This window comes from Crocodylus siamensis, chromosome 11 (assembly GCF_052110815.1).
Source record: "Crocodylus siamensis isolate JL-2025a chromosome 11, ASM5211081v1, whole genome shotgun sequence".
Lineage (NCBI taxonomy): Eukaryota > Metazoa > Chordata > Crocodylia > Crocodylidae > Crocodylus > Crocodylus siamensis.
Window position 1 is genome coordinate 63,283,145 of NC_143405.1, and position 18,933 is coordinate 63,302,077.

Below are 18,933 nucleotides of genomic sequence, written 5' to 3' on the forward strand. Positions count from 1 at the left end.
CTTTTGCAGTATTTTTATGTAGGAAAAAGTCCCACTGACTTCAACAGGATTTTTGCCTGTGTAGGCTTGGGTCTTTTTAAGCTGCTTTTTTTGTTTGTTTGTTCAGGGTTTTTGTATGTGTGCGTGCATGTGTATCAGTTCTGCCCAGTTATTGTACACTGAAGCGACTGTAAGTAGTAACAGATCCTTCCCAGATAGGAAAGTTATTTGCTGAGCTTGTTGTTGGGACTCTGGCTTAGTTCATTCAGATGGTGCGTCACTGTTCATAAGGCTCCCCTGCTCCAATGCCCAATCCCAGCTGTAACGATTCAAAATATCAAACCATATACAACGTGCCTGTGTGTTATCCAAAGTGCCAATAAAAATACATTTGAATAGGCCGATCCCACACCACCCAGAATGAAAGGAGCTATAGTGCCACTCCATCGCTGATTTGATTGTGTAGGAGAGACCATAGATCAGCTCATTTATCATTGTGGGAGGTGTTTCTTGCCTGGAGGCAGATGGAGGGTTGGTTTATTAACTCAGGATGTGAGTTTTCAATGGTTTCTATCACGCCTGCTTCCAGTTTCTCCTATTTTTTGCTCATTTTTTGCAGTATGAAATATCTGTGTCCTTCTGGCCCCTTTCCCCATCTCTAAGCCCAGATGCCACCAGCTTGCTTCCTATGCAGTCCAGGATAGCCTTGCTGTTAAAGCTCTGGTTGGGACTGTGGGAAATCTGGTTTCTCTTCCCAATTTGACATGGAATAAGACAAAGTCATTTCCCGGGAGTCTCCCTGTGCCTCAGCCTCGCTGCTGGAATCGGGTAACATTGCTCTTTTCCCACCTCCGTGTCTTGCTTACGTGGACTGCAAGCTTATGTCCAGGAATGCTCTCTATTTTGCCCAGCACTGGGTTCAGCGGGCCCAATTGCACAACTAGTGTAAGTAAAGGAACCCAATTTCTCCTCTCTCCAGTTGCCAAACATGGCAGATTATATAGTCTAGCAAATCTAGGCATGCGAGTAGGGCCCTTCGAGACACGGCTCTGTGCCTCTAAGGAGAGGTAGCAGCTGCCACCCTCACAGGGTGGCATGCACACTGCCACGCTTCTGCACCCAACCCTGCAGCTGAAGGGCTTCCTAGGTAGGTCCCTGCTGCTGAATGGCTTGGTGCAGGGGCAGGAGTGTCTGCAGGAGCTATCTGCTGGTTCCCCGGTGGCAGGGGAAGCCTGTCTCCTAATCCTGATGGCCAACAAGACACTTTTGGTTTGTCAGAGGAGCTCTGACTATGAGCTGGAGGTCTGCTAGCCAAGCCTGGTCACGCCGGTCACACCATTATGCAGGGCTCGCTTCTCTTCACTCCTCATCCGCTCAGACCTCCCGCGTCCCCTCCGACATGGGCTGGCAGCCTGGTGTTGCTCAGAAACCTCACTCCCCTGTGGTCAGCATGCAGTGCAATCCTGACCCTCTGGGCACATTTTGGCTGCAAGGTAACACCAGCGATCAGCACGCAGGACTGAGCATTGGGATTAAATCTGGCCACGCAGCACAATCCTACGCCACGGCTTGCGGGAGGTGCTTTCTGCGTAAGTTAAGCTGCTCTGTGATTGTTTTCTAGCTATTTGTGAGTAAACGTGTTGGGCACCAGAGGGGATTGCAGGAGAGGCAATGGAAGGCTCTCGGCATTTGCATTATCTAATTATTTATCAGGGCTGTAGGTTGTAGCCGTGTTGGTCTAAGGACATAGGCAGACAAGGGTGGATGTGATCTCTTTTATTAGACCAACTAAATAGTTGGAAAAATTGTTCTTTGCAAGCTTTTGGCAGCAAACAGACCTGCATTTTGCATCTTGGCTTCTATTCCAGGGATCACACAACACCAGCAGACACTCCCTATGCCTGAAGTAGGGTGTTTGTGCCCACAAGCATGCCAAGAACGATTTTTCCAACTGTGTAGTTGGACTAATAAAAGCTATCACATCTACGCAAAGAATCTGGTCTGCCTTGTTATTTATCTGCACGCCGAAGCAGCAGGGGCTTCCAGCCCAGGGAAAAGCAGCTTGGGCTGGAGCTTGCTTTTTGGTGTGGAAAGCAGCACCGCAACTGGTGGGTTGTCTGCATGGACAGGAGGCAGAGGCATCACCGATGATACTCTTATTCCTCCTATGCTCTTGACCAAGAAGATTTCTTCAATGCACTATTTATTTATTTTTCCCCCACGGGCATGATGGTCCTTTATAATCACACGGGAAATGAGAGAAACGTGGCCACTAATAGGCAGAGGGTGTTTGCCTGCTACCCCTCAGTGAGCTGGCATTGCTCCTGCTGTGAAGGGGTTAAGATTTGGTGTCACAGGTGAAGCCCAAAGTAAGAAACTATAAGGTCAGGAAAGTTGGGAACTCCTTGTACTTCTCTTTTGTTCCTGCCCAGAGGGGATCTCCATGTGGGTACAGGGCAGCATGGAGCAGGGCAGGGACTCAACCCGCTTGCAGAGACCCGTTTGCATTAACAGCCAGCAGAAAGCACACAAACAATAGGGCTGCATTGAAAGCCAAGTGTGCCCTGCACACTGCAGCTGTTTCACACCGGTCTGGTCTCTCGGAGAGTTTATTTTAACTTGTTTGTACGTGCACCATCAATGAATGGCCAGCAGAGAAACACCCCGATTCGGTGACACCGAAGGCCTGGTTTGCACGCCTGGCAGAAAACATCAGGAAGTCACCTTCACACTGACCAAGAAACTTGGTGGAGATACAAGAGTGGTGTTTTCCTCCCCCTTCGCTCCGCTGCCCGGTGCCGAAGGAGCGCGTCATACCCGTCCCAGCCTCTGGCATTTTGCTTATTTTGGCCAGGACATTCATTCTATAAAAAGCAACCGTCTAGTGGCACCTGCTACCTTTTGCCCCAAATTTGCAGAGCTTGAACTAATCTGGAAACACTAAAAGTGCTGGTAAATTAAGCTAGGCTGGAGTTTGTGAGCGCAGTGGGTTTTTGTTGGAAGACGCGGGCCTGGAGGAACCCAAATGTGTCACGAAAACACGACTATTTTGACAAGCTTCTTGCAAATGCATAAATAAGCAGACCAAGCCAATTCTGTCCGAATTGATGGCCTGTTGGGCTGTTGGTGAGTTCATGGCTCGGAGGAATGACCCTCACCCCAGGGTCCTGGAGACCAGAATATTTCATTTTGAAATGTTATTTGGCTGCTTCAGACTTGAGATGTCCTTGAGAGCTCCTCAGTCTGGAACAGATGACATTTTCCCAGAATTTTGCTGTTTCCTGCAAAACTGAAGTTGCTCTAAGCATCAGCAGTTCCCTCTTCGGATCCCGACAAGCCTCCTGCCTGGCATCCTTCTCCTTAAAACCATGGGGGGGGAAATAAAACAGCGCCAGCTTACATTTAATACCCAGTCCAACCCCTGCCTTTAAGTGCTATATACAACTTACGACCAACGAGAAATGTCTTTTTGCATTTTTTTGCAGCCTCTGAATTGCTGGAAGCAAAAGGGGCTAAAAGCAAAATCGGGCTGGGATGTGGGAAGTGCACCAGAAAACAACCTGCACGAGAAGCAAGGTGGATGCTTTGAAATCCTTGGCCTTTTAACACCTTTTAACAGGCAGCTGTAAAGCAGGTAAGTTGGTTTACAGAGGAAGAGCTTAGGGTTGTCTCTCTCTTTGAAAGAGGGAGGTGGGGACAAACCCCATTAAAGGAGAGAGGCTTTCCACTCTGCTCCTAATGCATTTTAGAGGGTCTCCTTCCCCCCAGCGTCACTGTCAATCCAGGAAAGCCCCAGTTGCTCCCATCTCTGTGGGCTGCAAAGATTTTCAGGAACCCCAGTAGTTACAAGTGGGAAAACTCAAGAGCCCCCAGATCTCCCTGCGCAGGCCGTGACCAAAGATGAAGGCTCCTTAGTTTCAGCTCAGAAGCACCAAATTTTTTTTTAGATTTATTAACAGTCCAGACTTGCTTGACAATTAAGTCCAAAGCCAATTCAATACCAAATCCAGAAATCTTTTCCAAAAAGGTTTTTTAAGACCTGGCTAGATAAAGCCGTAGCTGGGATCATTTAGCAGGGGCTGGTCCTGCTTGGAGCAGGGGCTTGGACTAGATGTGACCCCCCAAGGTCCCTTCAGCCCTCGTTTTCTGTGATTCTGTGAACTTTGACATGCAGTTAAGTTGCCAATTAAATCCAAAGTCAGTTCAATAATGAATCCAACAAACTTCAACATGCTGTCAACATGACAATTTGATCCCTAGTCAGGGTATCGGCCACCTTCACGATCATGGTTTCTTCCCGGCCAGGTACAGAAGTTCACGGAAACATTCATTTGAGCAAAAAGGCTCATCAGAAATGGCATCTGTCGGGAGTTACAGTTCGGAGCAGGAGGGAAGACACATTTACAGACACAAGTGGGCAAAAATAACCCAAACTCTTCCTATACCATGATGGGCTCTACATCAGCTGTTACCACGCAGGAAAGAGATCTGGGAGTCGCTGGACAGTGCACTAAACACATGAGCTCGGTGCTCCTCACCCATCAAAAAGGCCAACAAAAAGTTGGGGATGATTAAGAAGGGAATTGGAAACGAGGTAGAAAGTATTGTCGTGCCCCTTTACAAATGCATGGTTCATCCACGCCTTGAATACCGTGCCCACTTCTGGCCTCCACGTCTCCAAAAGGATATCGAAAAGCAAGAGAGGGTGCGGAGAAGGGCAGGAAGGATGGGCATGGAGGGGCTTCCATAGTAGAGACTGCCAGTTAGAAAAGAGATCCTTTGTTGGGGGGGGCATGTTAAGGGTTAATATGGTAAAAAATAGAGAAGTTGGGCTGGATAGGACCTCTAGAGATCTGTGCCAACCTGACCAGAATGCAAGTACCTTCTTGACCCCAAATAGGCCAAGAAAGGAGAGGCTTATTATTGACTCTCTGTCACCAGGCAAGAACTTGGCGGGGGGGTGGTCACAAATGCAAGGCCAATGCCAGACCGCAACCAGCAAGGCCAGCCGTACCTTGTCATGCATCCACAGGAGCATCTCAAGCCAGTCCAGAGAGGTGATGCTCCTCCTCTATGCGACTTCTGGTGGGAAAATTTGGGCGACCAAGAGCACTCAAGGGTGTCGTTCATCTACCTGTTGAGTGCAAAGCACAACGTCATGCACGGATGAACAAGGAAATATTTTTGCATTGGTTTCACCATGTCTTTGTACCAGCAGTGAAAGCGTACCTGAAGAAACTTGGAAAGCCAGAAGACATAAAAGTTATCCTGATTTTAGATAGCTGTCGAGCTCACCCTCCTGAAGCAGAGTTAGTGTCTGGAAATATTTTTACCATCTTCCTGCCCTCAAACGTTACCTCACTCGTACAGCCTATGGATCAGGGAATTATCGAAAACCTGAAATCCATCTACAGAAGGGATTTTATGAGGAAGCTTCTCAACTCTGAAGGCAGTCTCCGTGAATTTCAGTCGCGGTACACCATTAAGGAAGCAATTTTCAACGTGGCACGTGCCGGGCATGCTGTGAAGAGTACAACCTGAAGGAAGGCTTGGAGAAAATTGTGGGCAGCAGTGATGTTTGCAAGGGGGATCTTCAGACGAAGACGACTTTTCAGGTTTCAGTGTGAGACAGAAAAAATAATCATTAAAAGAGATTCTTGATGTCCTTCAAAATGCTGACCCCGCTGACCCACTCCCTGAACTCAGAGATACTGGACTTGAAGAGTGGGTGAACATTGAGCAAGACTTTGATGTTGCACAAACCCGTGCTGATGCTGAAACCGTAGAAAAGGTTGCGCATCCTGACAGGTCTACTGCACCTGAACAAGACTCAGAAGACGAAGACGACCACGGTGAAGACACTGAAGCGGCTTGGGCTACTGCTGCACAACGTCTGCAAACATGCTTGACATTTGCTGAGCAGCAGTCTTCGTATTGTGCGCAGGAAGTGATGCAACTTCGTGTTGTTCACAACAGTTTCCTGAAAAAAAGGCAACTGACTCGCAGGCAGGCAAACATCCGCAGGTTGCTTCAAAGAGCGTCTGCAGCTTGTGTCAGGGATCAGATATTAGTGTTGATGCTGATGATCCTCAAGAAGAGCCACACTCTGAAGCAGAGCCAGGGTCTGAGGCAATCTCTGGTCCCAAGGTGCCTTCAGAAGCAGCTGAGGGGCAGTAATAGTGCAGTGTACTTTATTATTCTGTATATCATAGTTCAAATATTTAAAGTTAAAATAGTTACAATATTAAAAGTTGTTATATCATAGTTAAAATGTTACATTAAAAGTTAAAATAATGTTATATTAAAATGTTATATTAAAAGTTATTAGATCACAGTTAAAATGAAGGCTTAGTTCCTTTCTTGGAAAAGAACGTGGAAGTATAACTCAGATAACTGCATATTTGATTAACCAGCACCCCCCATTCTCCATGGATGCCGGTTAACAGAGCTTTTACTGTACCATCTCGATAGCTGGATGACGGTGCTTTGCACGCTATGAACCATCTCAGTAGTTGGATGACAGTGCTTTGCAAGCTGTGTACCATCTAAACACTTGGAGGATGGTGGTTTGCAAGCTCTGAACCATTTAAATAGTTGGACGACGGTGCTTTGCCAGCTCTGAACCAACTAAACACTTGGAGGACGGTGCTTTGCCAGCTATGAACCATCTCAATAGTTGGATGACGGTGCTTTGCCAGCTCTGAACCAACTAAACACTTGGAGGACGGTGCTTTGCCAGCTATGAACCATCTCAATAGTTGGATGACGGTGCTTTGCCAGCTCTGAACCAACTAAACACTTGGAGGATGGTGGTTTGCCAGCTATGAACCACCTAAACACTTGGACGGCGGTGCTTTGCACCTATGAACCATCTCAATAATTGGACAACAGTGCTTTGCAAGCTATGTACCATCTAAACACTTGGAGGCCGGTGGTTTGCCAGCTATGAACCATTTAAATAGTTGGATGATGGTGTTTTGCCAGCTCTGAACCAACTAAACACTTGGACGGCGGCGCTTTGCCAGCTATGGACCATCTCAATAGTTGGATGACGGTGCTTTACAAGCTCTGAACCAACTAAACACTTGGACGGCAGCGCTTTGCCACCTATGAACCATCTCAATAGTTGGATGATGGTGCTTTGTGAGCTCTGAACCAACTAAACACTTGGATGGCAGCGCTTTGCACGCTATGAACCATCTCAATAGTTGGACGACAGTGCTTTGCAAGCTCTGAACCAACTAAACACTTGGAGGATGGTGGTTTGCAAGCTCTGAACCAACTAAACACTTGGACGGTGGCGCTTTGCGAGCTCTGAACCATCTCAATAGTTGGCCGGCGGTGCTTTGCCAGCTGTGAACCGACTAAACACCTGGACGGCGGCGCTGTGCGCGCTACGAACCGCCTCAGTAGTCGGAGGCCGGGGCTTTGCCGGCTCCGGCCCGAGGAAGCGGCGGAGCCGGTGCTGGCCGGCGCGTGCCGAGGGGCCGCCCCCGTGGCGGGCGCTGCCCGGGCCGAGGGGCTGCGGAGGCGCCGCCGGGCCGCCCCCCCCCCCCCCCGCTCGGGGGCGGGCTCTGCGGCTATTTGAGGCGGCGGATCCCGCCCCGCTCCTCCTCCGCGGTGCCGTGCCCGCTCCAGCGCTCGCCGGCGCCGCACAAGCCGCTCAGCCGGGGGCGGCGGGGCAGCTCGGGGTGGAGGCGAAGCGGCTCCCCGCAGCATGCCGCTGCCCCGCGCCCCGCAGCCCGCGCCCCGGGCCGCCCCGCAGCCCGCCCGCCGCCCGCCCGCCTAGAGCCGGCGCCACGGGGCGGGGGCGCCGCGCCGCGCCGCGCCATGCAGCCCCTGCTCTGGGCGCTGGCGCTCGCCGCGCTCTGCCCGGCCCGGCCCCGGCCGCGGCCCCAGCCCCAGCCCCAGCCCCCGCCGCAGCCCCGCCAAGGTAGGGGGCAGTGAGCGCCCGCGCTCGGCCGCGCTGCGGCGGGGGGCGGGGGCGAGCCCTGTCAGGCGTCGGGGAGGCTTGGCGTGATCCGTGCCGGGGTGTGAGGGGGCCTTAGCGAAGGGGGTGATCCTGGCACGAGCGTGGTCCGGGGGGCTTGCGACTCGGCACGAGTGTGGCGGGGCCTGGGGGGCCTGTGCCCTCGGCACGAGTGTGGCGGGGCCTGGGGGGCTCGGCAGAGAGCGTGACTTCGGCAGCGAGGGTGAAACGGGGGTCCTGGCAGGCATGGCTCCAGGCATGTCGCGTCCCCCGCGCAGCCCGGCGCCTGGCACAGCTGAGCGACTACGAGATCGTGACCCCCACGCGGCTGGACGAGCGGGGCCAGCCCTTCCCCGCCGGTGCCCACTTCCAGCGGAGGAGACGCAGCTTGCCGGGCGGTCCCGGTCCGGACGCGGTGCCCGGGCCCCGCGGAGCCCACTACAGCCTGGACGCCTTCGGGCAGCGCTTCGTGCTCAACCTGACGGCCCAGGCGGGCTTCATCGCGCCCCGCTTCACCCTCAGCCTCGTGGGGCGGCCCGCCTCCAACCGCACGTGGCCGCTGGCCGACGGGGATGGGGACGTGCGGCACTGCTTCTACCGGGGGCACGTCAACACCCGCCCGCAGCACGTCGCCGTCATCAGCCTCTGCTCAGGGATGGTGAGTGCCCCCCTCGCCACACCAGGCGTGCAGCTCCCGCGCCCGCCGAGCTAAGCAGGGACTGCTTTGCCCCATCCCCTGCCCGTGGTCGCAGCCCCTTGCAGGGGATGGGGCTGTGCAAGCCTGGCCCTGGCGTGCAGCAGGAGAGGGGAGGTGTGCCAGCCAGGGCGGCCGTGCCAAGGCTCTCCGGGCCCCGCCGGGGACCTCCCTAGTCGCTCGCAACAGCGGACGGTTGGGACGGCCCCTCGGTCAGGCGGAGGCAAAGCGCTCCCGGCTGGCGCAGGGTGCGTGGAGGGGCAGTCCAGGCTGTGCTCCACGCCGAGAGCGGGCTCCCCGTCCTGCACCGCTGCTTTTCACCCAACAGCAGCTAGGGGACACTTTTGCCTGGGAATCGCTTTCTTCCTCCTCCGTGGTCTCCCATTAGAAACTTCAGTAGCTTCTTATAGGCAGCAGTTCTTTCCCCTGGCTGAAGCGCTGGATATTCGGCTCAGCTCATAGTGACCCTGGGCATAGCCTGCCCACGAGAAAGGGAGAGAAAAGAGCACGGTAGAGCCTGCCCCCGGATGTGCCAGCAAACAAAAAAACACCCGAAGGGAAAAACTGGGTCTAAAGTTTGTCTTCAACTGTGCCAGCCTTAGCTGTGGGGAGCAGTAGCTTACTTCGTGAGTAGTTCTGCTGTTGAGCTCGCACGCAGCGTAGCAAGCATCTTGCAAGCATTTGTGGGGGTCGCTGTAAAACTGAACGTGGTTAGGATGGCACGTTTAAATGCTAACACCCGAGTTACATTGTGTACTCTTAGTCCTGTGCGTTAGAGGCTGACTGCCCATCTCTGCTTGTTTTCAGCTAGGCACATTCAGGTCTCATGACGGGGACTACTTTGTAGAGCCTCTGCTGTCACTCGATGAGCAAGAGTATGAAGAAGAGCACAATAAGCCACATGTGGTCTACAGGCACCGGGCACCACAGACAGGCTCGTCAGGGGAGAAGCGCGCTTGCGATACTCCAGGTATTCATTTTTACTCTTCCCCCTGCAGATGATGTACTGATCTTGATGTACTGCTGTGTTTCTGAAACGCACGTGATTTGCAGCAAGAAGTCTTTGGGTGTTTTGGGTGGGTTGGGATGGCGTAGGTCTAACAGGCAGGGGTGTTTCTCGGACTGGAGTTTCTCTGCTGCTTGTTTGAAAGAGTTTTATATAAGACCACTGCTCAGGTGAAACGTGTTTTTGTCTTAGATACCTAATGTTAACAGGTACAGAGGTGGCTCTCAGGCCAAGCTTAACGTTTCTACCTCCATCCTTAATTGTATTCGCCCCTACTATGAAGCAGTCATCTTTGACCTCCTCAGTGTTAAACATATCTGTAAACTTGTCTTCTACCCCCTTCCTAACCAAAACTCCCCAAAGATGCTATTTCTGGTGCTCCTTAGCTGGAACGAAGGAGCCTTCACCCGCTGTCATCTGGCCTGCTATAACTCCTTCCTTCGTGGTCTCTCTAGGCTGCATCGCTCCCGACCTGGATTTGATCCTAAATTGCAATGACTTGTTTCTTTCTTTGCACCAGAAATGAGAGCATATCACCCCCTTCCCCACAGATTCTTCCATTGTTGCCCACCTACTGCGGGGTCCTGTACAAAAAGCACACTATTAACCTGAAAGAGCTCCTGAGGGCTTTCTTTCTCCTTAACCAGCATCCACCCCCTATCTGACCTCCTCTCTTGTTCTCCAGCCTATTCCATGCACCTCTGAAAGAGCAGGAGCCTTTTTCTCTTTCCTTCTCGCGTCTCCGTGAGCAACAGCTTTTCTCTCCCTGTCCCTATTATCTGCAGCAGCCTCCTGCTGCGTGTGCTTAGTTGACTTCCTGAGTCTCACAATTAATCCTCTTCCTTGGCAAAGGATACCTAACCCCCTCTCTGATGTAACTTACTTCTTGGGTCTCCTGTTTCCTCCCTGTCTTTGGCCCACATCCACTGGCTTACGAAATCCATCCACAGGTGCTTCATGCATGATCCATTGCAGCATAAAACTGCTCTTCTTGCTCTGAATGAGCGATACCTTTAGTCTGCAAGGAGACTCGTAGAGGAAAGGTACTGTTTGATAAGGCAGGCTTGTACAAAATTCATGACTGTTTTACCCCAGCAATGTTTTTAGGTTGGGGAATATAAGCAGTGAGCTTTTTCTAAGCTCATAGTATGAAACACTAATTCAAGGAATTGTCCGAAGTAGAGATGAAGTAAACGTAACGATGATGGCCGCGTTGCATGTGCGAATGCGCACGCACACGCACGCCTGCACACACGCAAGGGGCTAATGGTACATCTCACAAGACTTCTATTGTTTGTTCTTCCAAGGGTTGCTGCTGGACTATGCCACTCTGGTTTCTCTCTTCCAGCTGTTTCTGCTCCCTTCTTTGAGATCAGATGCAGGAGACTCAGAACAGTTGGAAAGAAACACGGAAACTGGCACAATTCATCAGTAACCCTTGGAAGAATGGAGCAACAGGTCAAGGATCCCATTGAATTGAAGGTAGTTGGAAGGGCTCTGAAAACAATTTGGGGTCACTCCGTATGTGCGCCACACCGGGTCCATCGAACTGGACTCCCTTATGTGCCTGATGATTTTGGAGGAGGGTTCAAGCTACCAGCTTTTGCAAGGGCTGGCTTCTCCCCCACTGTTCTGCTCTGCCTAGTTATCAGTATCTCTCGCTGTCCCTTTTTATGCTGCTTCTTTTCTCTTCTCTTCTCCTTTGCTCCATGCATGGGGGAAAAGAAGACCCCACAATTTTAAAAAAAAACTTTCCCAAATGATTCTGTTCAGAGAAGCCCAGAGAAACTTGGTTCTCTCTGCCCCATTCAGTCTGTTCCCCAGCATGTCCTAGGTCAAGCTTGTGTTGGTGACAGATGCCACGTTGTTGACTCTGGACACAGCCACTTAAGAGTAAATATACATAGGACTAGTTACGTCTCCAAACACAATCTTCCCTGCTGATTTCTTGCCCTTAGCCCTGTTGGTTTTAGGGCAAACAGTAGAAGTTTAACGACACTTTTCATTTTCTCTTTGGGAATTGCCTTTGCGCAGGCTGCTTTGACAATCTTGGTAGAGTTGATGGTCTTCGCTGTATTGGACCTGGGATTTGCGGATTGCGTTACAACCCTGGTACAAAAATAGGATAAAGTCTATTTGAACTGCAAGTTAGTGGCCAGAACTAAGACTCGCTAGGGGAGGAAATACAACCCTAGAAAAGACTTAGGCCTCAGTCCTGCAATGAACTTGAAATGGGTGAATGGACTCCATTGCAGAGGTCATTTTATTAAGGCTACCTCTTACTTGGAGATTTGTAAACAGCATAATGTGGTCTTAGAGTCGTGCAGTAGCTGTTGTCATCCCACGGTGTAAAGGAAGAAATTCTCCCTGGTTTTGCAACTGGTGAGGTAGGGTCTTTTGCTTCTAACAACCCCCATAAACCATTTATCATCACAATTAGTTTTCACATGACTAGGTCAGCTGGTGAACAGGAGGGTTTGTTTTTCAAGCTGCTGAGTTTTTTAATTAGCAGTTTCTAATAGCTGTATCTAATGCTTTGAGATGCAGTAGAATTTGGATAATAGCTTGTCAGGTACTTTGCAAAATGCCAGTCGGTCTTGTGAAAGTTAGTGGCTTTAGAAGGCAAGTTGTGCCATGCATGTAAGGAAGTCTCTTGTAATACAACATGGGGCTCCCCTGACAAAGTGCTACCACCTTTTTTTTTTATTTTCCCCCATTGCCAGAGCTAACAAGGCCTTACAAGAAGCTGTAGCCCAAGCTTTGCTGTTAAAGTTGGCAGGGATTTGTAGTTGCGCTCCTACAATGCAGTGATGCAGCAGCTCCTGGTTCTGTCCCTGTCACCCTGCAACATAGTCCTCCTTTCTGTGCGTATCTTCCTCTTGCCACAATAAACCCCTAGTAGTTGGAGTGCTGGACTGAGCCTCAGGAGATCTGGGGTTCATTCTGCCATTGATCTGGTGAGTGACTTTAGGAAAGGGGCTTTACCTCTCTCTGCCTTGGTTTCCTCATCTGTAAAATGGGGAGAATCATTCTGTTTTCTTGCAATGAGATTTTTAAGCTATCCTATTGAAAAGCACCATAAAACATCCTAAAATGACATGTTCTGCATCACAATGAGCCAGTTCCTTAGCTGATCTGCACTGGGCAGTGCAATGCCCAGAAGCAAGTGCATGTGCCTCGAGAAGGGGGTGCCCGACCAGGCTGTGGCTGAGCCATCTTCAGCAGGTCTGACTTTAGAGACTTCCTCGTGGCAGCCTTGCTACTCACCGCTTCGTGCCAGCAGGATTTATGGCCATGCCTGTGGAAACCTCCCCGTGCAAGCTACAAATACCTGGTGATTTGATGGTGGAGGAGTTTCATGTTTAAAAGGCACCCTTATAACTCCCTGCTTTAAACTCCATGCTGGGCTTCCTGCATCCAGGCTAGGCTGCTCCTGGGGGTTTCCTGTAGAGAGACATCCAGTCCTGCCCAGGCTCCAGATGCAGATATTAGCTCACACACAGGAAGCCTCCTCTAGTTGCCAGCTAAACGAACTGCTTCATGTCCTCTCTCGTCCCCTCCCAGATGACTCCTGGATGAATTGAGCGTGGTAGTTTTTTCCTTGTGTACCTGCATGCTCGTATGTTGCAAACAGACTCCTCGTGTGTGTATGTCCGTGGCTTTCCTTTTCTGGCGCGTCTTCTCTGTTGAAGCTTTTCGCTTGATTTATTGTCTTTAGAAGGGGTGTGTGCGCATGGGGGGGTGGGAATTAAAAAAGAAAAGTCCCCCTCTGTGCTGGAAGGTTAACTTTTCTCTTTCATTAATTTTTTTTTTTTTTTCCCCCTTTTGCCTTGTCCTAGTTTTTGATGCTGCCCCTTTCTCTCCCTCCTTCTCTTTTTTCTATGTCTCGGGAGGGCTGGGGTCAGTTATGGTTAATCTCTTTTTGATCCGTAGCAATAAATGGTTGCTCGCAAGTGCAGGGCACTTGACTTGATGGCCCACAAAGTCCTTGCCAGCCTTGTGTTCCTATTCCCCTCCAGTCCTTTTGTACGACTTATATTGATCTCTCTGTCTCTGTCTGAATCCTGTTTTGAGGACTGGTTTTATTCCCTCTATCTCCTTCTGTCTGTTTTTACTCCAAGCTTTGCAGATTCGTTGCAGCTTTTTGCTTTGAAACCCGTTCAGGGGCCAGGTTGTGAATTGGATCTTTGTGTCCTTTGCATTCGCTGGTCTGACCTAGCTTTTTATGTCTCTCTCCTTTTATTTTAGCTGCGTTCTTTCCAGCTTCACCTCCTGTGTGGGAAGGCTGGTCTCCCTAGCCCTGCAGCTCCCCGTCCCTTGTTACACCTCCGCCTTCCTGTAGCTTTTGTTCAGCGTCAAAGTCAAGGGCTGTGGTGTGGCGATAAGAAGTTGTTTCTTGCATGTAGAGAAAAGGACCATGTGCAGTAAGCGCTGTGGTGTCTGGCCCTCTCTTTGCTGCTTAACCCATAGGCCAGGCTGTGGGCTAGGGGCTGTGGTGGATTTCAGGGGTTTAGCTGATCAGATTGAGGCCTCGGCTCTTTTAATGAGATTTGTCAGAGCCAACGTATTTTATGACCGCTCCTGCAAAAAGTCGCCTTGCCTAAACTGCAGATACCCAAATGCCTTGGCCAGAGCTTGCCATTGAGGCAGCAGTTCTCATCTCATTGATGCCTCAGTTGCAAGAAGGTGATTGGAGCCCCCCTCCCTTCTTGGAGAAGAGCCAAAAAAAGGCCGGAAAAAGGACTTCCAGCTATTCACATCGTAGTGGGAGGAGATTAGAAATGTCCTTGATTTAGCTCGGGGCAAAGCCGGTGCTGAGTTTGGGGAGACCAGGCACCAGGGCCTTCTGCAGGCACCGATTGAGAGGCAGAGGAAAAGCCGCACGATTCACGACTGTTTTTGAGTGTCGCTAGCAGAAATTCCTGCCAAGAGCAACTCTCCGGATTGGGATGCTCTAGCACCTGCCCAGCCCCTGCGGGCTCTCCAGTTTGGAACTGGTTTTGTCGCCGTAAGTCCATACGTGGCTCTCTACTTGCCCTCCGCAGAGAGCAGTGTCTCTCCCTGACGTGTGCAACCACATCAATAAGTACCGGTCGCAAAGAGATTAAGGCTCTTGAGCTTCCCCATTGACTCATGGCCATTTTGCCAACGGGGGGCGGGGGGGAAACGTGAAACGCCAAGCTGGAACTATTAGCTTTGGGTTATTTGCTCAGTCGTATTCATTACAACCCATTCTCCCTGTGCTCGTTCAGGATGCCACGATTATCTCTGCGGCTGCCACACTTCCAGCCAAACAAATGCTTGCAGTCTGCAGGTGTGCAGCTGGCTGAGTAAAGTTGTGTCGATGAAGCGGCTGTGTAAATGTGACCGACTCCCAGGCTGTCTGGGTTGGGGAAGCTCTGTCAGCATCCCTTGAATCATAGCTGCTGTTTCAACCCATTGTCCTTAGAAATAACCTCACTCCTATTTAACACCTCGGGTTAGGTGTGGTCAGTTTGGTCCTTTGCCTTCATGATGAGCGTGGAATGCTTTGGATGATTCATCAGGGATGCAAAGACCGAGCAGAGTCTCACCAGGCAGCTGCCACTCGTGGTGTGGATGGAGTCCGCAATATGTCACTGATTCTTGGATGCATTAATGGGGAACGTGTAATGGGTTATGCCTTCAGAGTAACTTAAATAGCCTGTCCTGTTGAATACGGTGCTGGAGAGTCCCTGCAGCTGGAGGGAGGGGGCCTGTTGTACTATGACCCCAGGTTTGCAACGGCTTTGCTAATGCTAATGCTGTTTTCCTCACTCCCACTACGATCTGCCGCCTTTGAGACCATCAGTGGGGCAACTGGAGGAGGGGAGGGAGTTTGCTGGTATGGCATTCCTGTTGGCTTTGCAGTACCCAGGCATGTCTGCCCTGCTGTAAAGCCTGCCATTCCCTGCACCAGGGCAGTGGGCAAGGGTCTGATCTGGCAGATCCCGCACTGCCTGTTTGGTAGGGCTTGGCCCATCCGTTGCAGATTGTATCACTGGAAATTTGAGTTAAAGCATTGGGAGATGAAGGCTTTTTTGGAGGAAGTGTGTGCTCCATGTGGGGAGTCGCCTGAGCGCTGTGGACAGATGCTGGATCAATTGAAAAGATGCATCAGGGAGAGGAGCCATGTAATCACAGAGATAACAAAATTATATGTGGCAAGATAGTGTCACAGGCTCTGCATCCCTGCCCACCCACCCCCATCCCTGCCTCCAGTGCTCAGGGGCGCTCTTCTCGATCTGGTGCAGAAGTTTGGTTTTCTAACCTAAACTGAGTAGATTAAGTGCACATCACACCAGGTCTAACTTAGATAGGGTTTTCTGCCATTTTTAGGCTGGTCTGTGCACACCGAACTTCTGTGTGGTTACAGGTTTAGATGGATGTGTGATCACTTGGGTTTATGTGCAGTGTCCGTACCTGGCCCGCAGGGATCAGTTATACACAAGCAGCCTTCTGCCCTTTCTGGCCATCTGTCTGCTCGCATCCTCACCTTTCAGGAATCATCCTGAGCTCTTCCTCCATGTTTCCAATGTGTGGTTGGACTGCAAATCTCAGCGTTTCTTAAAGCTCCAGCTCCTGGAGTCATATGACTCTTTGGGGCTCTCCGCTTGCTTTCTTTTGGTACATTTTTAGCTCTTGTGAATGCAAAAAACCCCCCAAAAAACATGAAGCCTATAAGACAATAAAAATACCACCTCGTACACCTGCCACCCTGCAACTGAAGCTGGTCAGGAGAGCTGCATGGAGACTTAACTTCCTTTGCACAAACCACTCCATAAACATGAACCATTTCATTTTGGGCAGAACGAAGCATTTCATTTGACCTAAAAAGTAGCTGTCCTGCATTTTCTTTCATGATTGAAACAAAGGCCCAAGTCAGGATCTTTCACAGGACCGCATTTCTATCCCCCGCACAACTCCAGAGGCAGGGTCTGTGAAAGGCAGGTCTTATTACATTCAGTCCATGCAGCCAGGTTAAAAATGATTTATTTACGTTTAGCCAGCTCGTGCTGGCCGAGACTAGCTGGAGTTGCCCTGCAAGGTTCGAGTGGTTTGTAGTTGAGCTGCTCTGGGGTTGGTAGACAAGGTCTAATCCAAGTTACCACTTTTCTTCTGTATGTCCAAGTGCAGAGGAGATTTTGCTTCCCCGGGGACTCTTGTTTGGTTTTGATCTTTTGTTAGGTTTGATCCTTGCTTCCTCAGTCAGGTGGATACCCTTTGCCCAAATCCAACCCTAGCAGCATGCAGTTCTGTGGGTGCAGCATCCCGGTACGAACCGTCCTGTGGAGATGACATGAATCCTGCATTTTGGACCGACTGTCAGAAAACATTACAGCCCCGCTCTTCTGAGGGCTTCACCCCCAGCTGTCAGTCGAGCTGCATGATGACAGGCATCCAAATCCTGCTCCCTGGCACGACAGAGTAACTCTGTGGGTAACTCCGCTGGGTTACAAGAGCATGATGCTGGATTTATGCCGTAGTATAATTGACGGGAAGATTGACCGGAGCGCCTTTAAAAGGAGCAGAGCAGAGCTTGCCAGGTACCCTGTGACAGTGCAGCCGATGCCCAAAAGAAGTGGGGTCGGACTTGGTTTCAATGGGATGCAGTCAGCGTTGGATGCTTCTGTCGGACTTGGTTTAAATGGGTGCAACCAATGTGGTTTTCTGGGCTGGAAGGCAGGAACTACTGCTGGTTTTCCTGTGGGCTGGGAGAGGTCCCGCAAGCGCACGGTGAAGCTTTGCAAGTGAGTGACAGCTCAACGCGTGCCCGCTTTTTGGAAGCTGGATGGAGCAGGCTGCGGTGGGGAGGACTGGCCACGTCTCAGCCAGAGGTTATGGGCTTGGCTACCTTTTTAAGCCTTCTTAAAGGGCAGGGGCTGCTTTTGTGACATGGAAGGCTGGGTCGCACCCTTCACTCCGGTATGCGCATTGCAGAAGCCACAAACAGAAATCGGCCCCCTTGTTAGCAGCCTCAAAGCAACCAAGGACTCCATTGGCATGGAAACAGGACTATTTCTTTCACTCCAGAGGTGCCCCCAGAGGTCAGGGCTGAGGCACACGAGCAGTATTTGAAGGCTTGTGTTACTGCTGTCCGTGCTGTACCTGTCCTTTAGGCACAGAGCACTTTTGCTCCCACTCCATCTTCTCCCACGAATGTTAGCAAAAAAGGCTCTTGAAATCCTTCAGCTGTTTCTAAAAGCAGGCAAAGTACCTGTACAGAGATAGATATTTATATGTATAAATCTGTGTATAGATATAGATCGATATAGCTATATATCGATAGATCTGTGGATATAGGTATAGATCAATATATCTATAAGTATAGGTAGATATAGGTATATCTTTTATATATCTATATTTAATAAAAAAAAAAAGTGGCCATGCTATTTCTGACCCAGCTGCATTGCTTTTCAACATGCTCTTCAGGTCTGGTTTTTTGTTTTTTTTTTTCCCTCTCCTTGTATAAATGCCGCTGTTAACCCAAAAAAAGAAAAACTTTTTTGCAACTCTTTAGTTGGCCTAATGAAAGGTATCGCTTCTGTACAAAGAGCTTGTTTGCCACTGTTGGCTGTAAGCATGGATTTCTTAGGGTGATACCTTTTATTGGACCAGCTGCACAGCAAAGATAAAGTTAGACAAGTTTCCAAATGTAAGATGCAAGCTTCTTTGGGTAGAGGTGATTCTCTTTTATTAGACCAACTGAATAGTTGGAAAAAAGTTCTTCGTCGTCGTGTCTGATTAGTGAGAGCGGATGCAGTTAGCAATAGCAACTGCTCTTCCTCCAGAGAGCTCCAGATCTCTTCTTCACACAGGTCATCCTGGTGACTTCAGGCGAGTAAGGACAGATGTTGGTTGTAAAGAAGCTGATATGCAAAGACATTTTGGAAGGGTGCATGTCCTGTCCTCCTGTCACTCTCCTGACCAGCTTCAGTCGCTGGGTGTCAGGTCACGGGGTGTTTAACTGCCTTGAGGCACTGGAGTTAAATTTTGCTAAGCTTTATGAAGGTGTGCAATAATTAACTTGCTAACTATAGCTCTCAGCATCAGGATACCTGGGTCAGAGGAGTCCTTATGAACTTTGTAGACTAACAACTGAAGAGCAAACCCGAAGTGGTAAAACACCAGGTTATGTATTCAAATGGCATGTGATAATATGTTAGTTTAAAAGTGCCATGCTTTCTTTTTTCTAACCTGGGAGAGAATGTTAATGCTGTTAGCTAAGAAGCTGCTTTTTTTTTTCCCCCCCTCCTACTGCGGTGT

At 50.2% G+C, this 18,933-nt stretch overlaps 1 protein-coding gene across 1 annotated transcript in view; it reads left to right on the forward strand.

Moving 5' to 3' along the window:
- Positions 1-4,265: 4,265 nt before the first annotated feature.
- The window catches only part of ADAMTS9 (ADAM metallopeptidase with thrombospondin type 1 motif 9), a 105,973-nt gene continuing 91,305 nt past the window's right edge, over positions 4,266-18,933 (forward strand). Inside the window, exons 1-5 of the mRNA XM_090021152.1 lie at positions 4,266-4,284; positions 7,311-7,509; positions 7,569-7,912; positions 8,227-8,606; positions 9,450-9,612. Of these exons, the coding sequence (XP_089877278.1) occupies positions 4,266-4,284; positions 7,311-7,509; positions 7,569-7,912; positions 8,227-8,606; positions 9,450-9,612 (1,105 nt within the window). The remainder of the gene's footprint in view (positions 4,285-7,310; positions 7,510-7,568; positions 7,913-8,226; positions 8,607-9,449; positions 9,613-18,933) is intronic.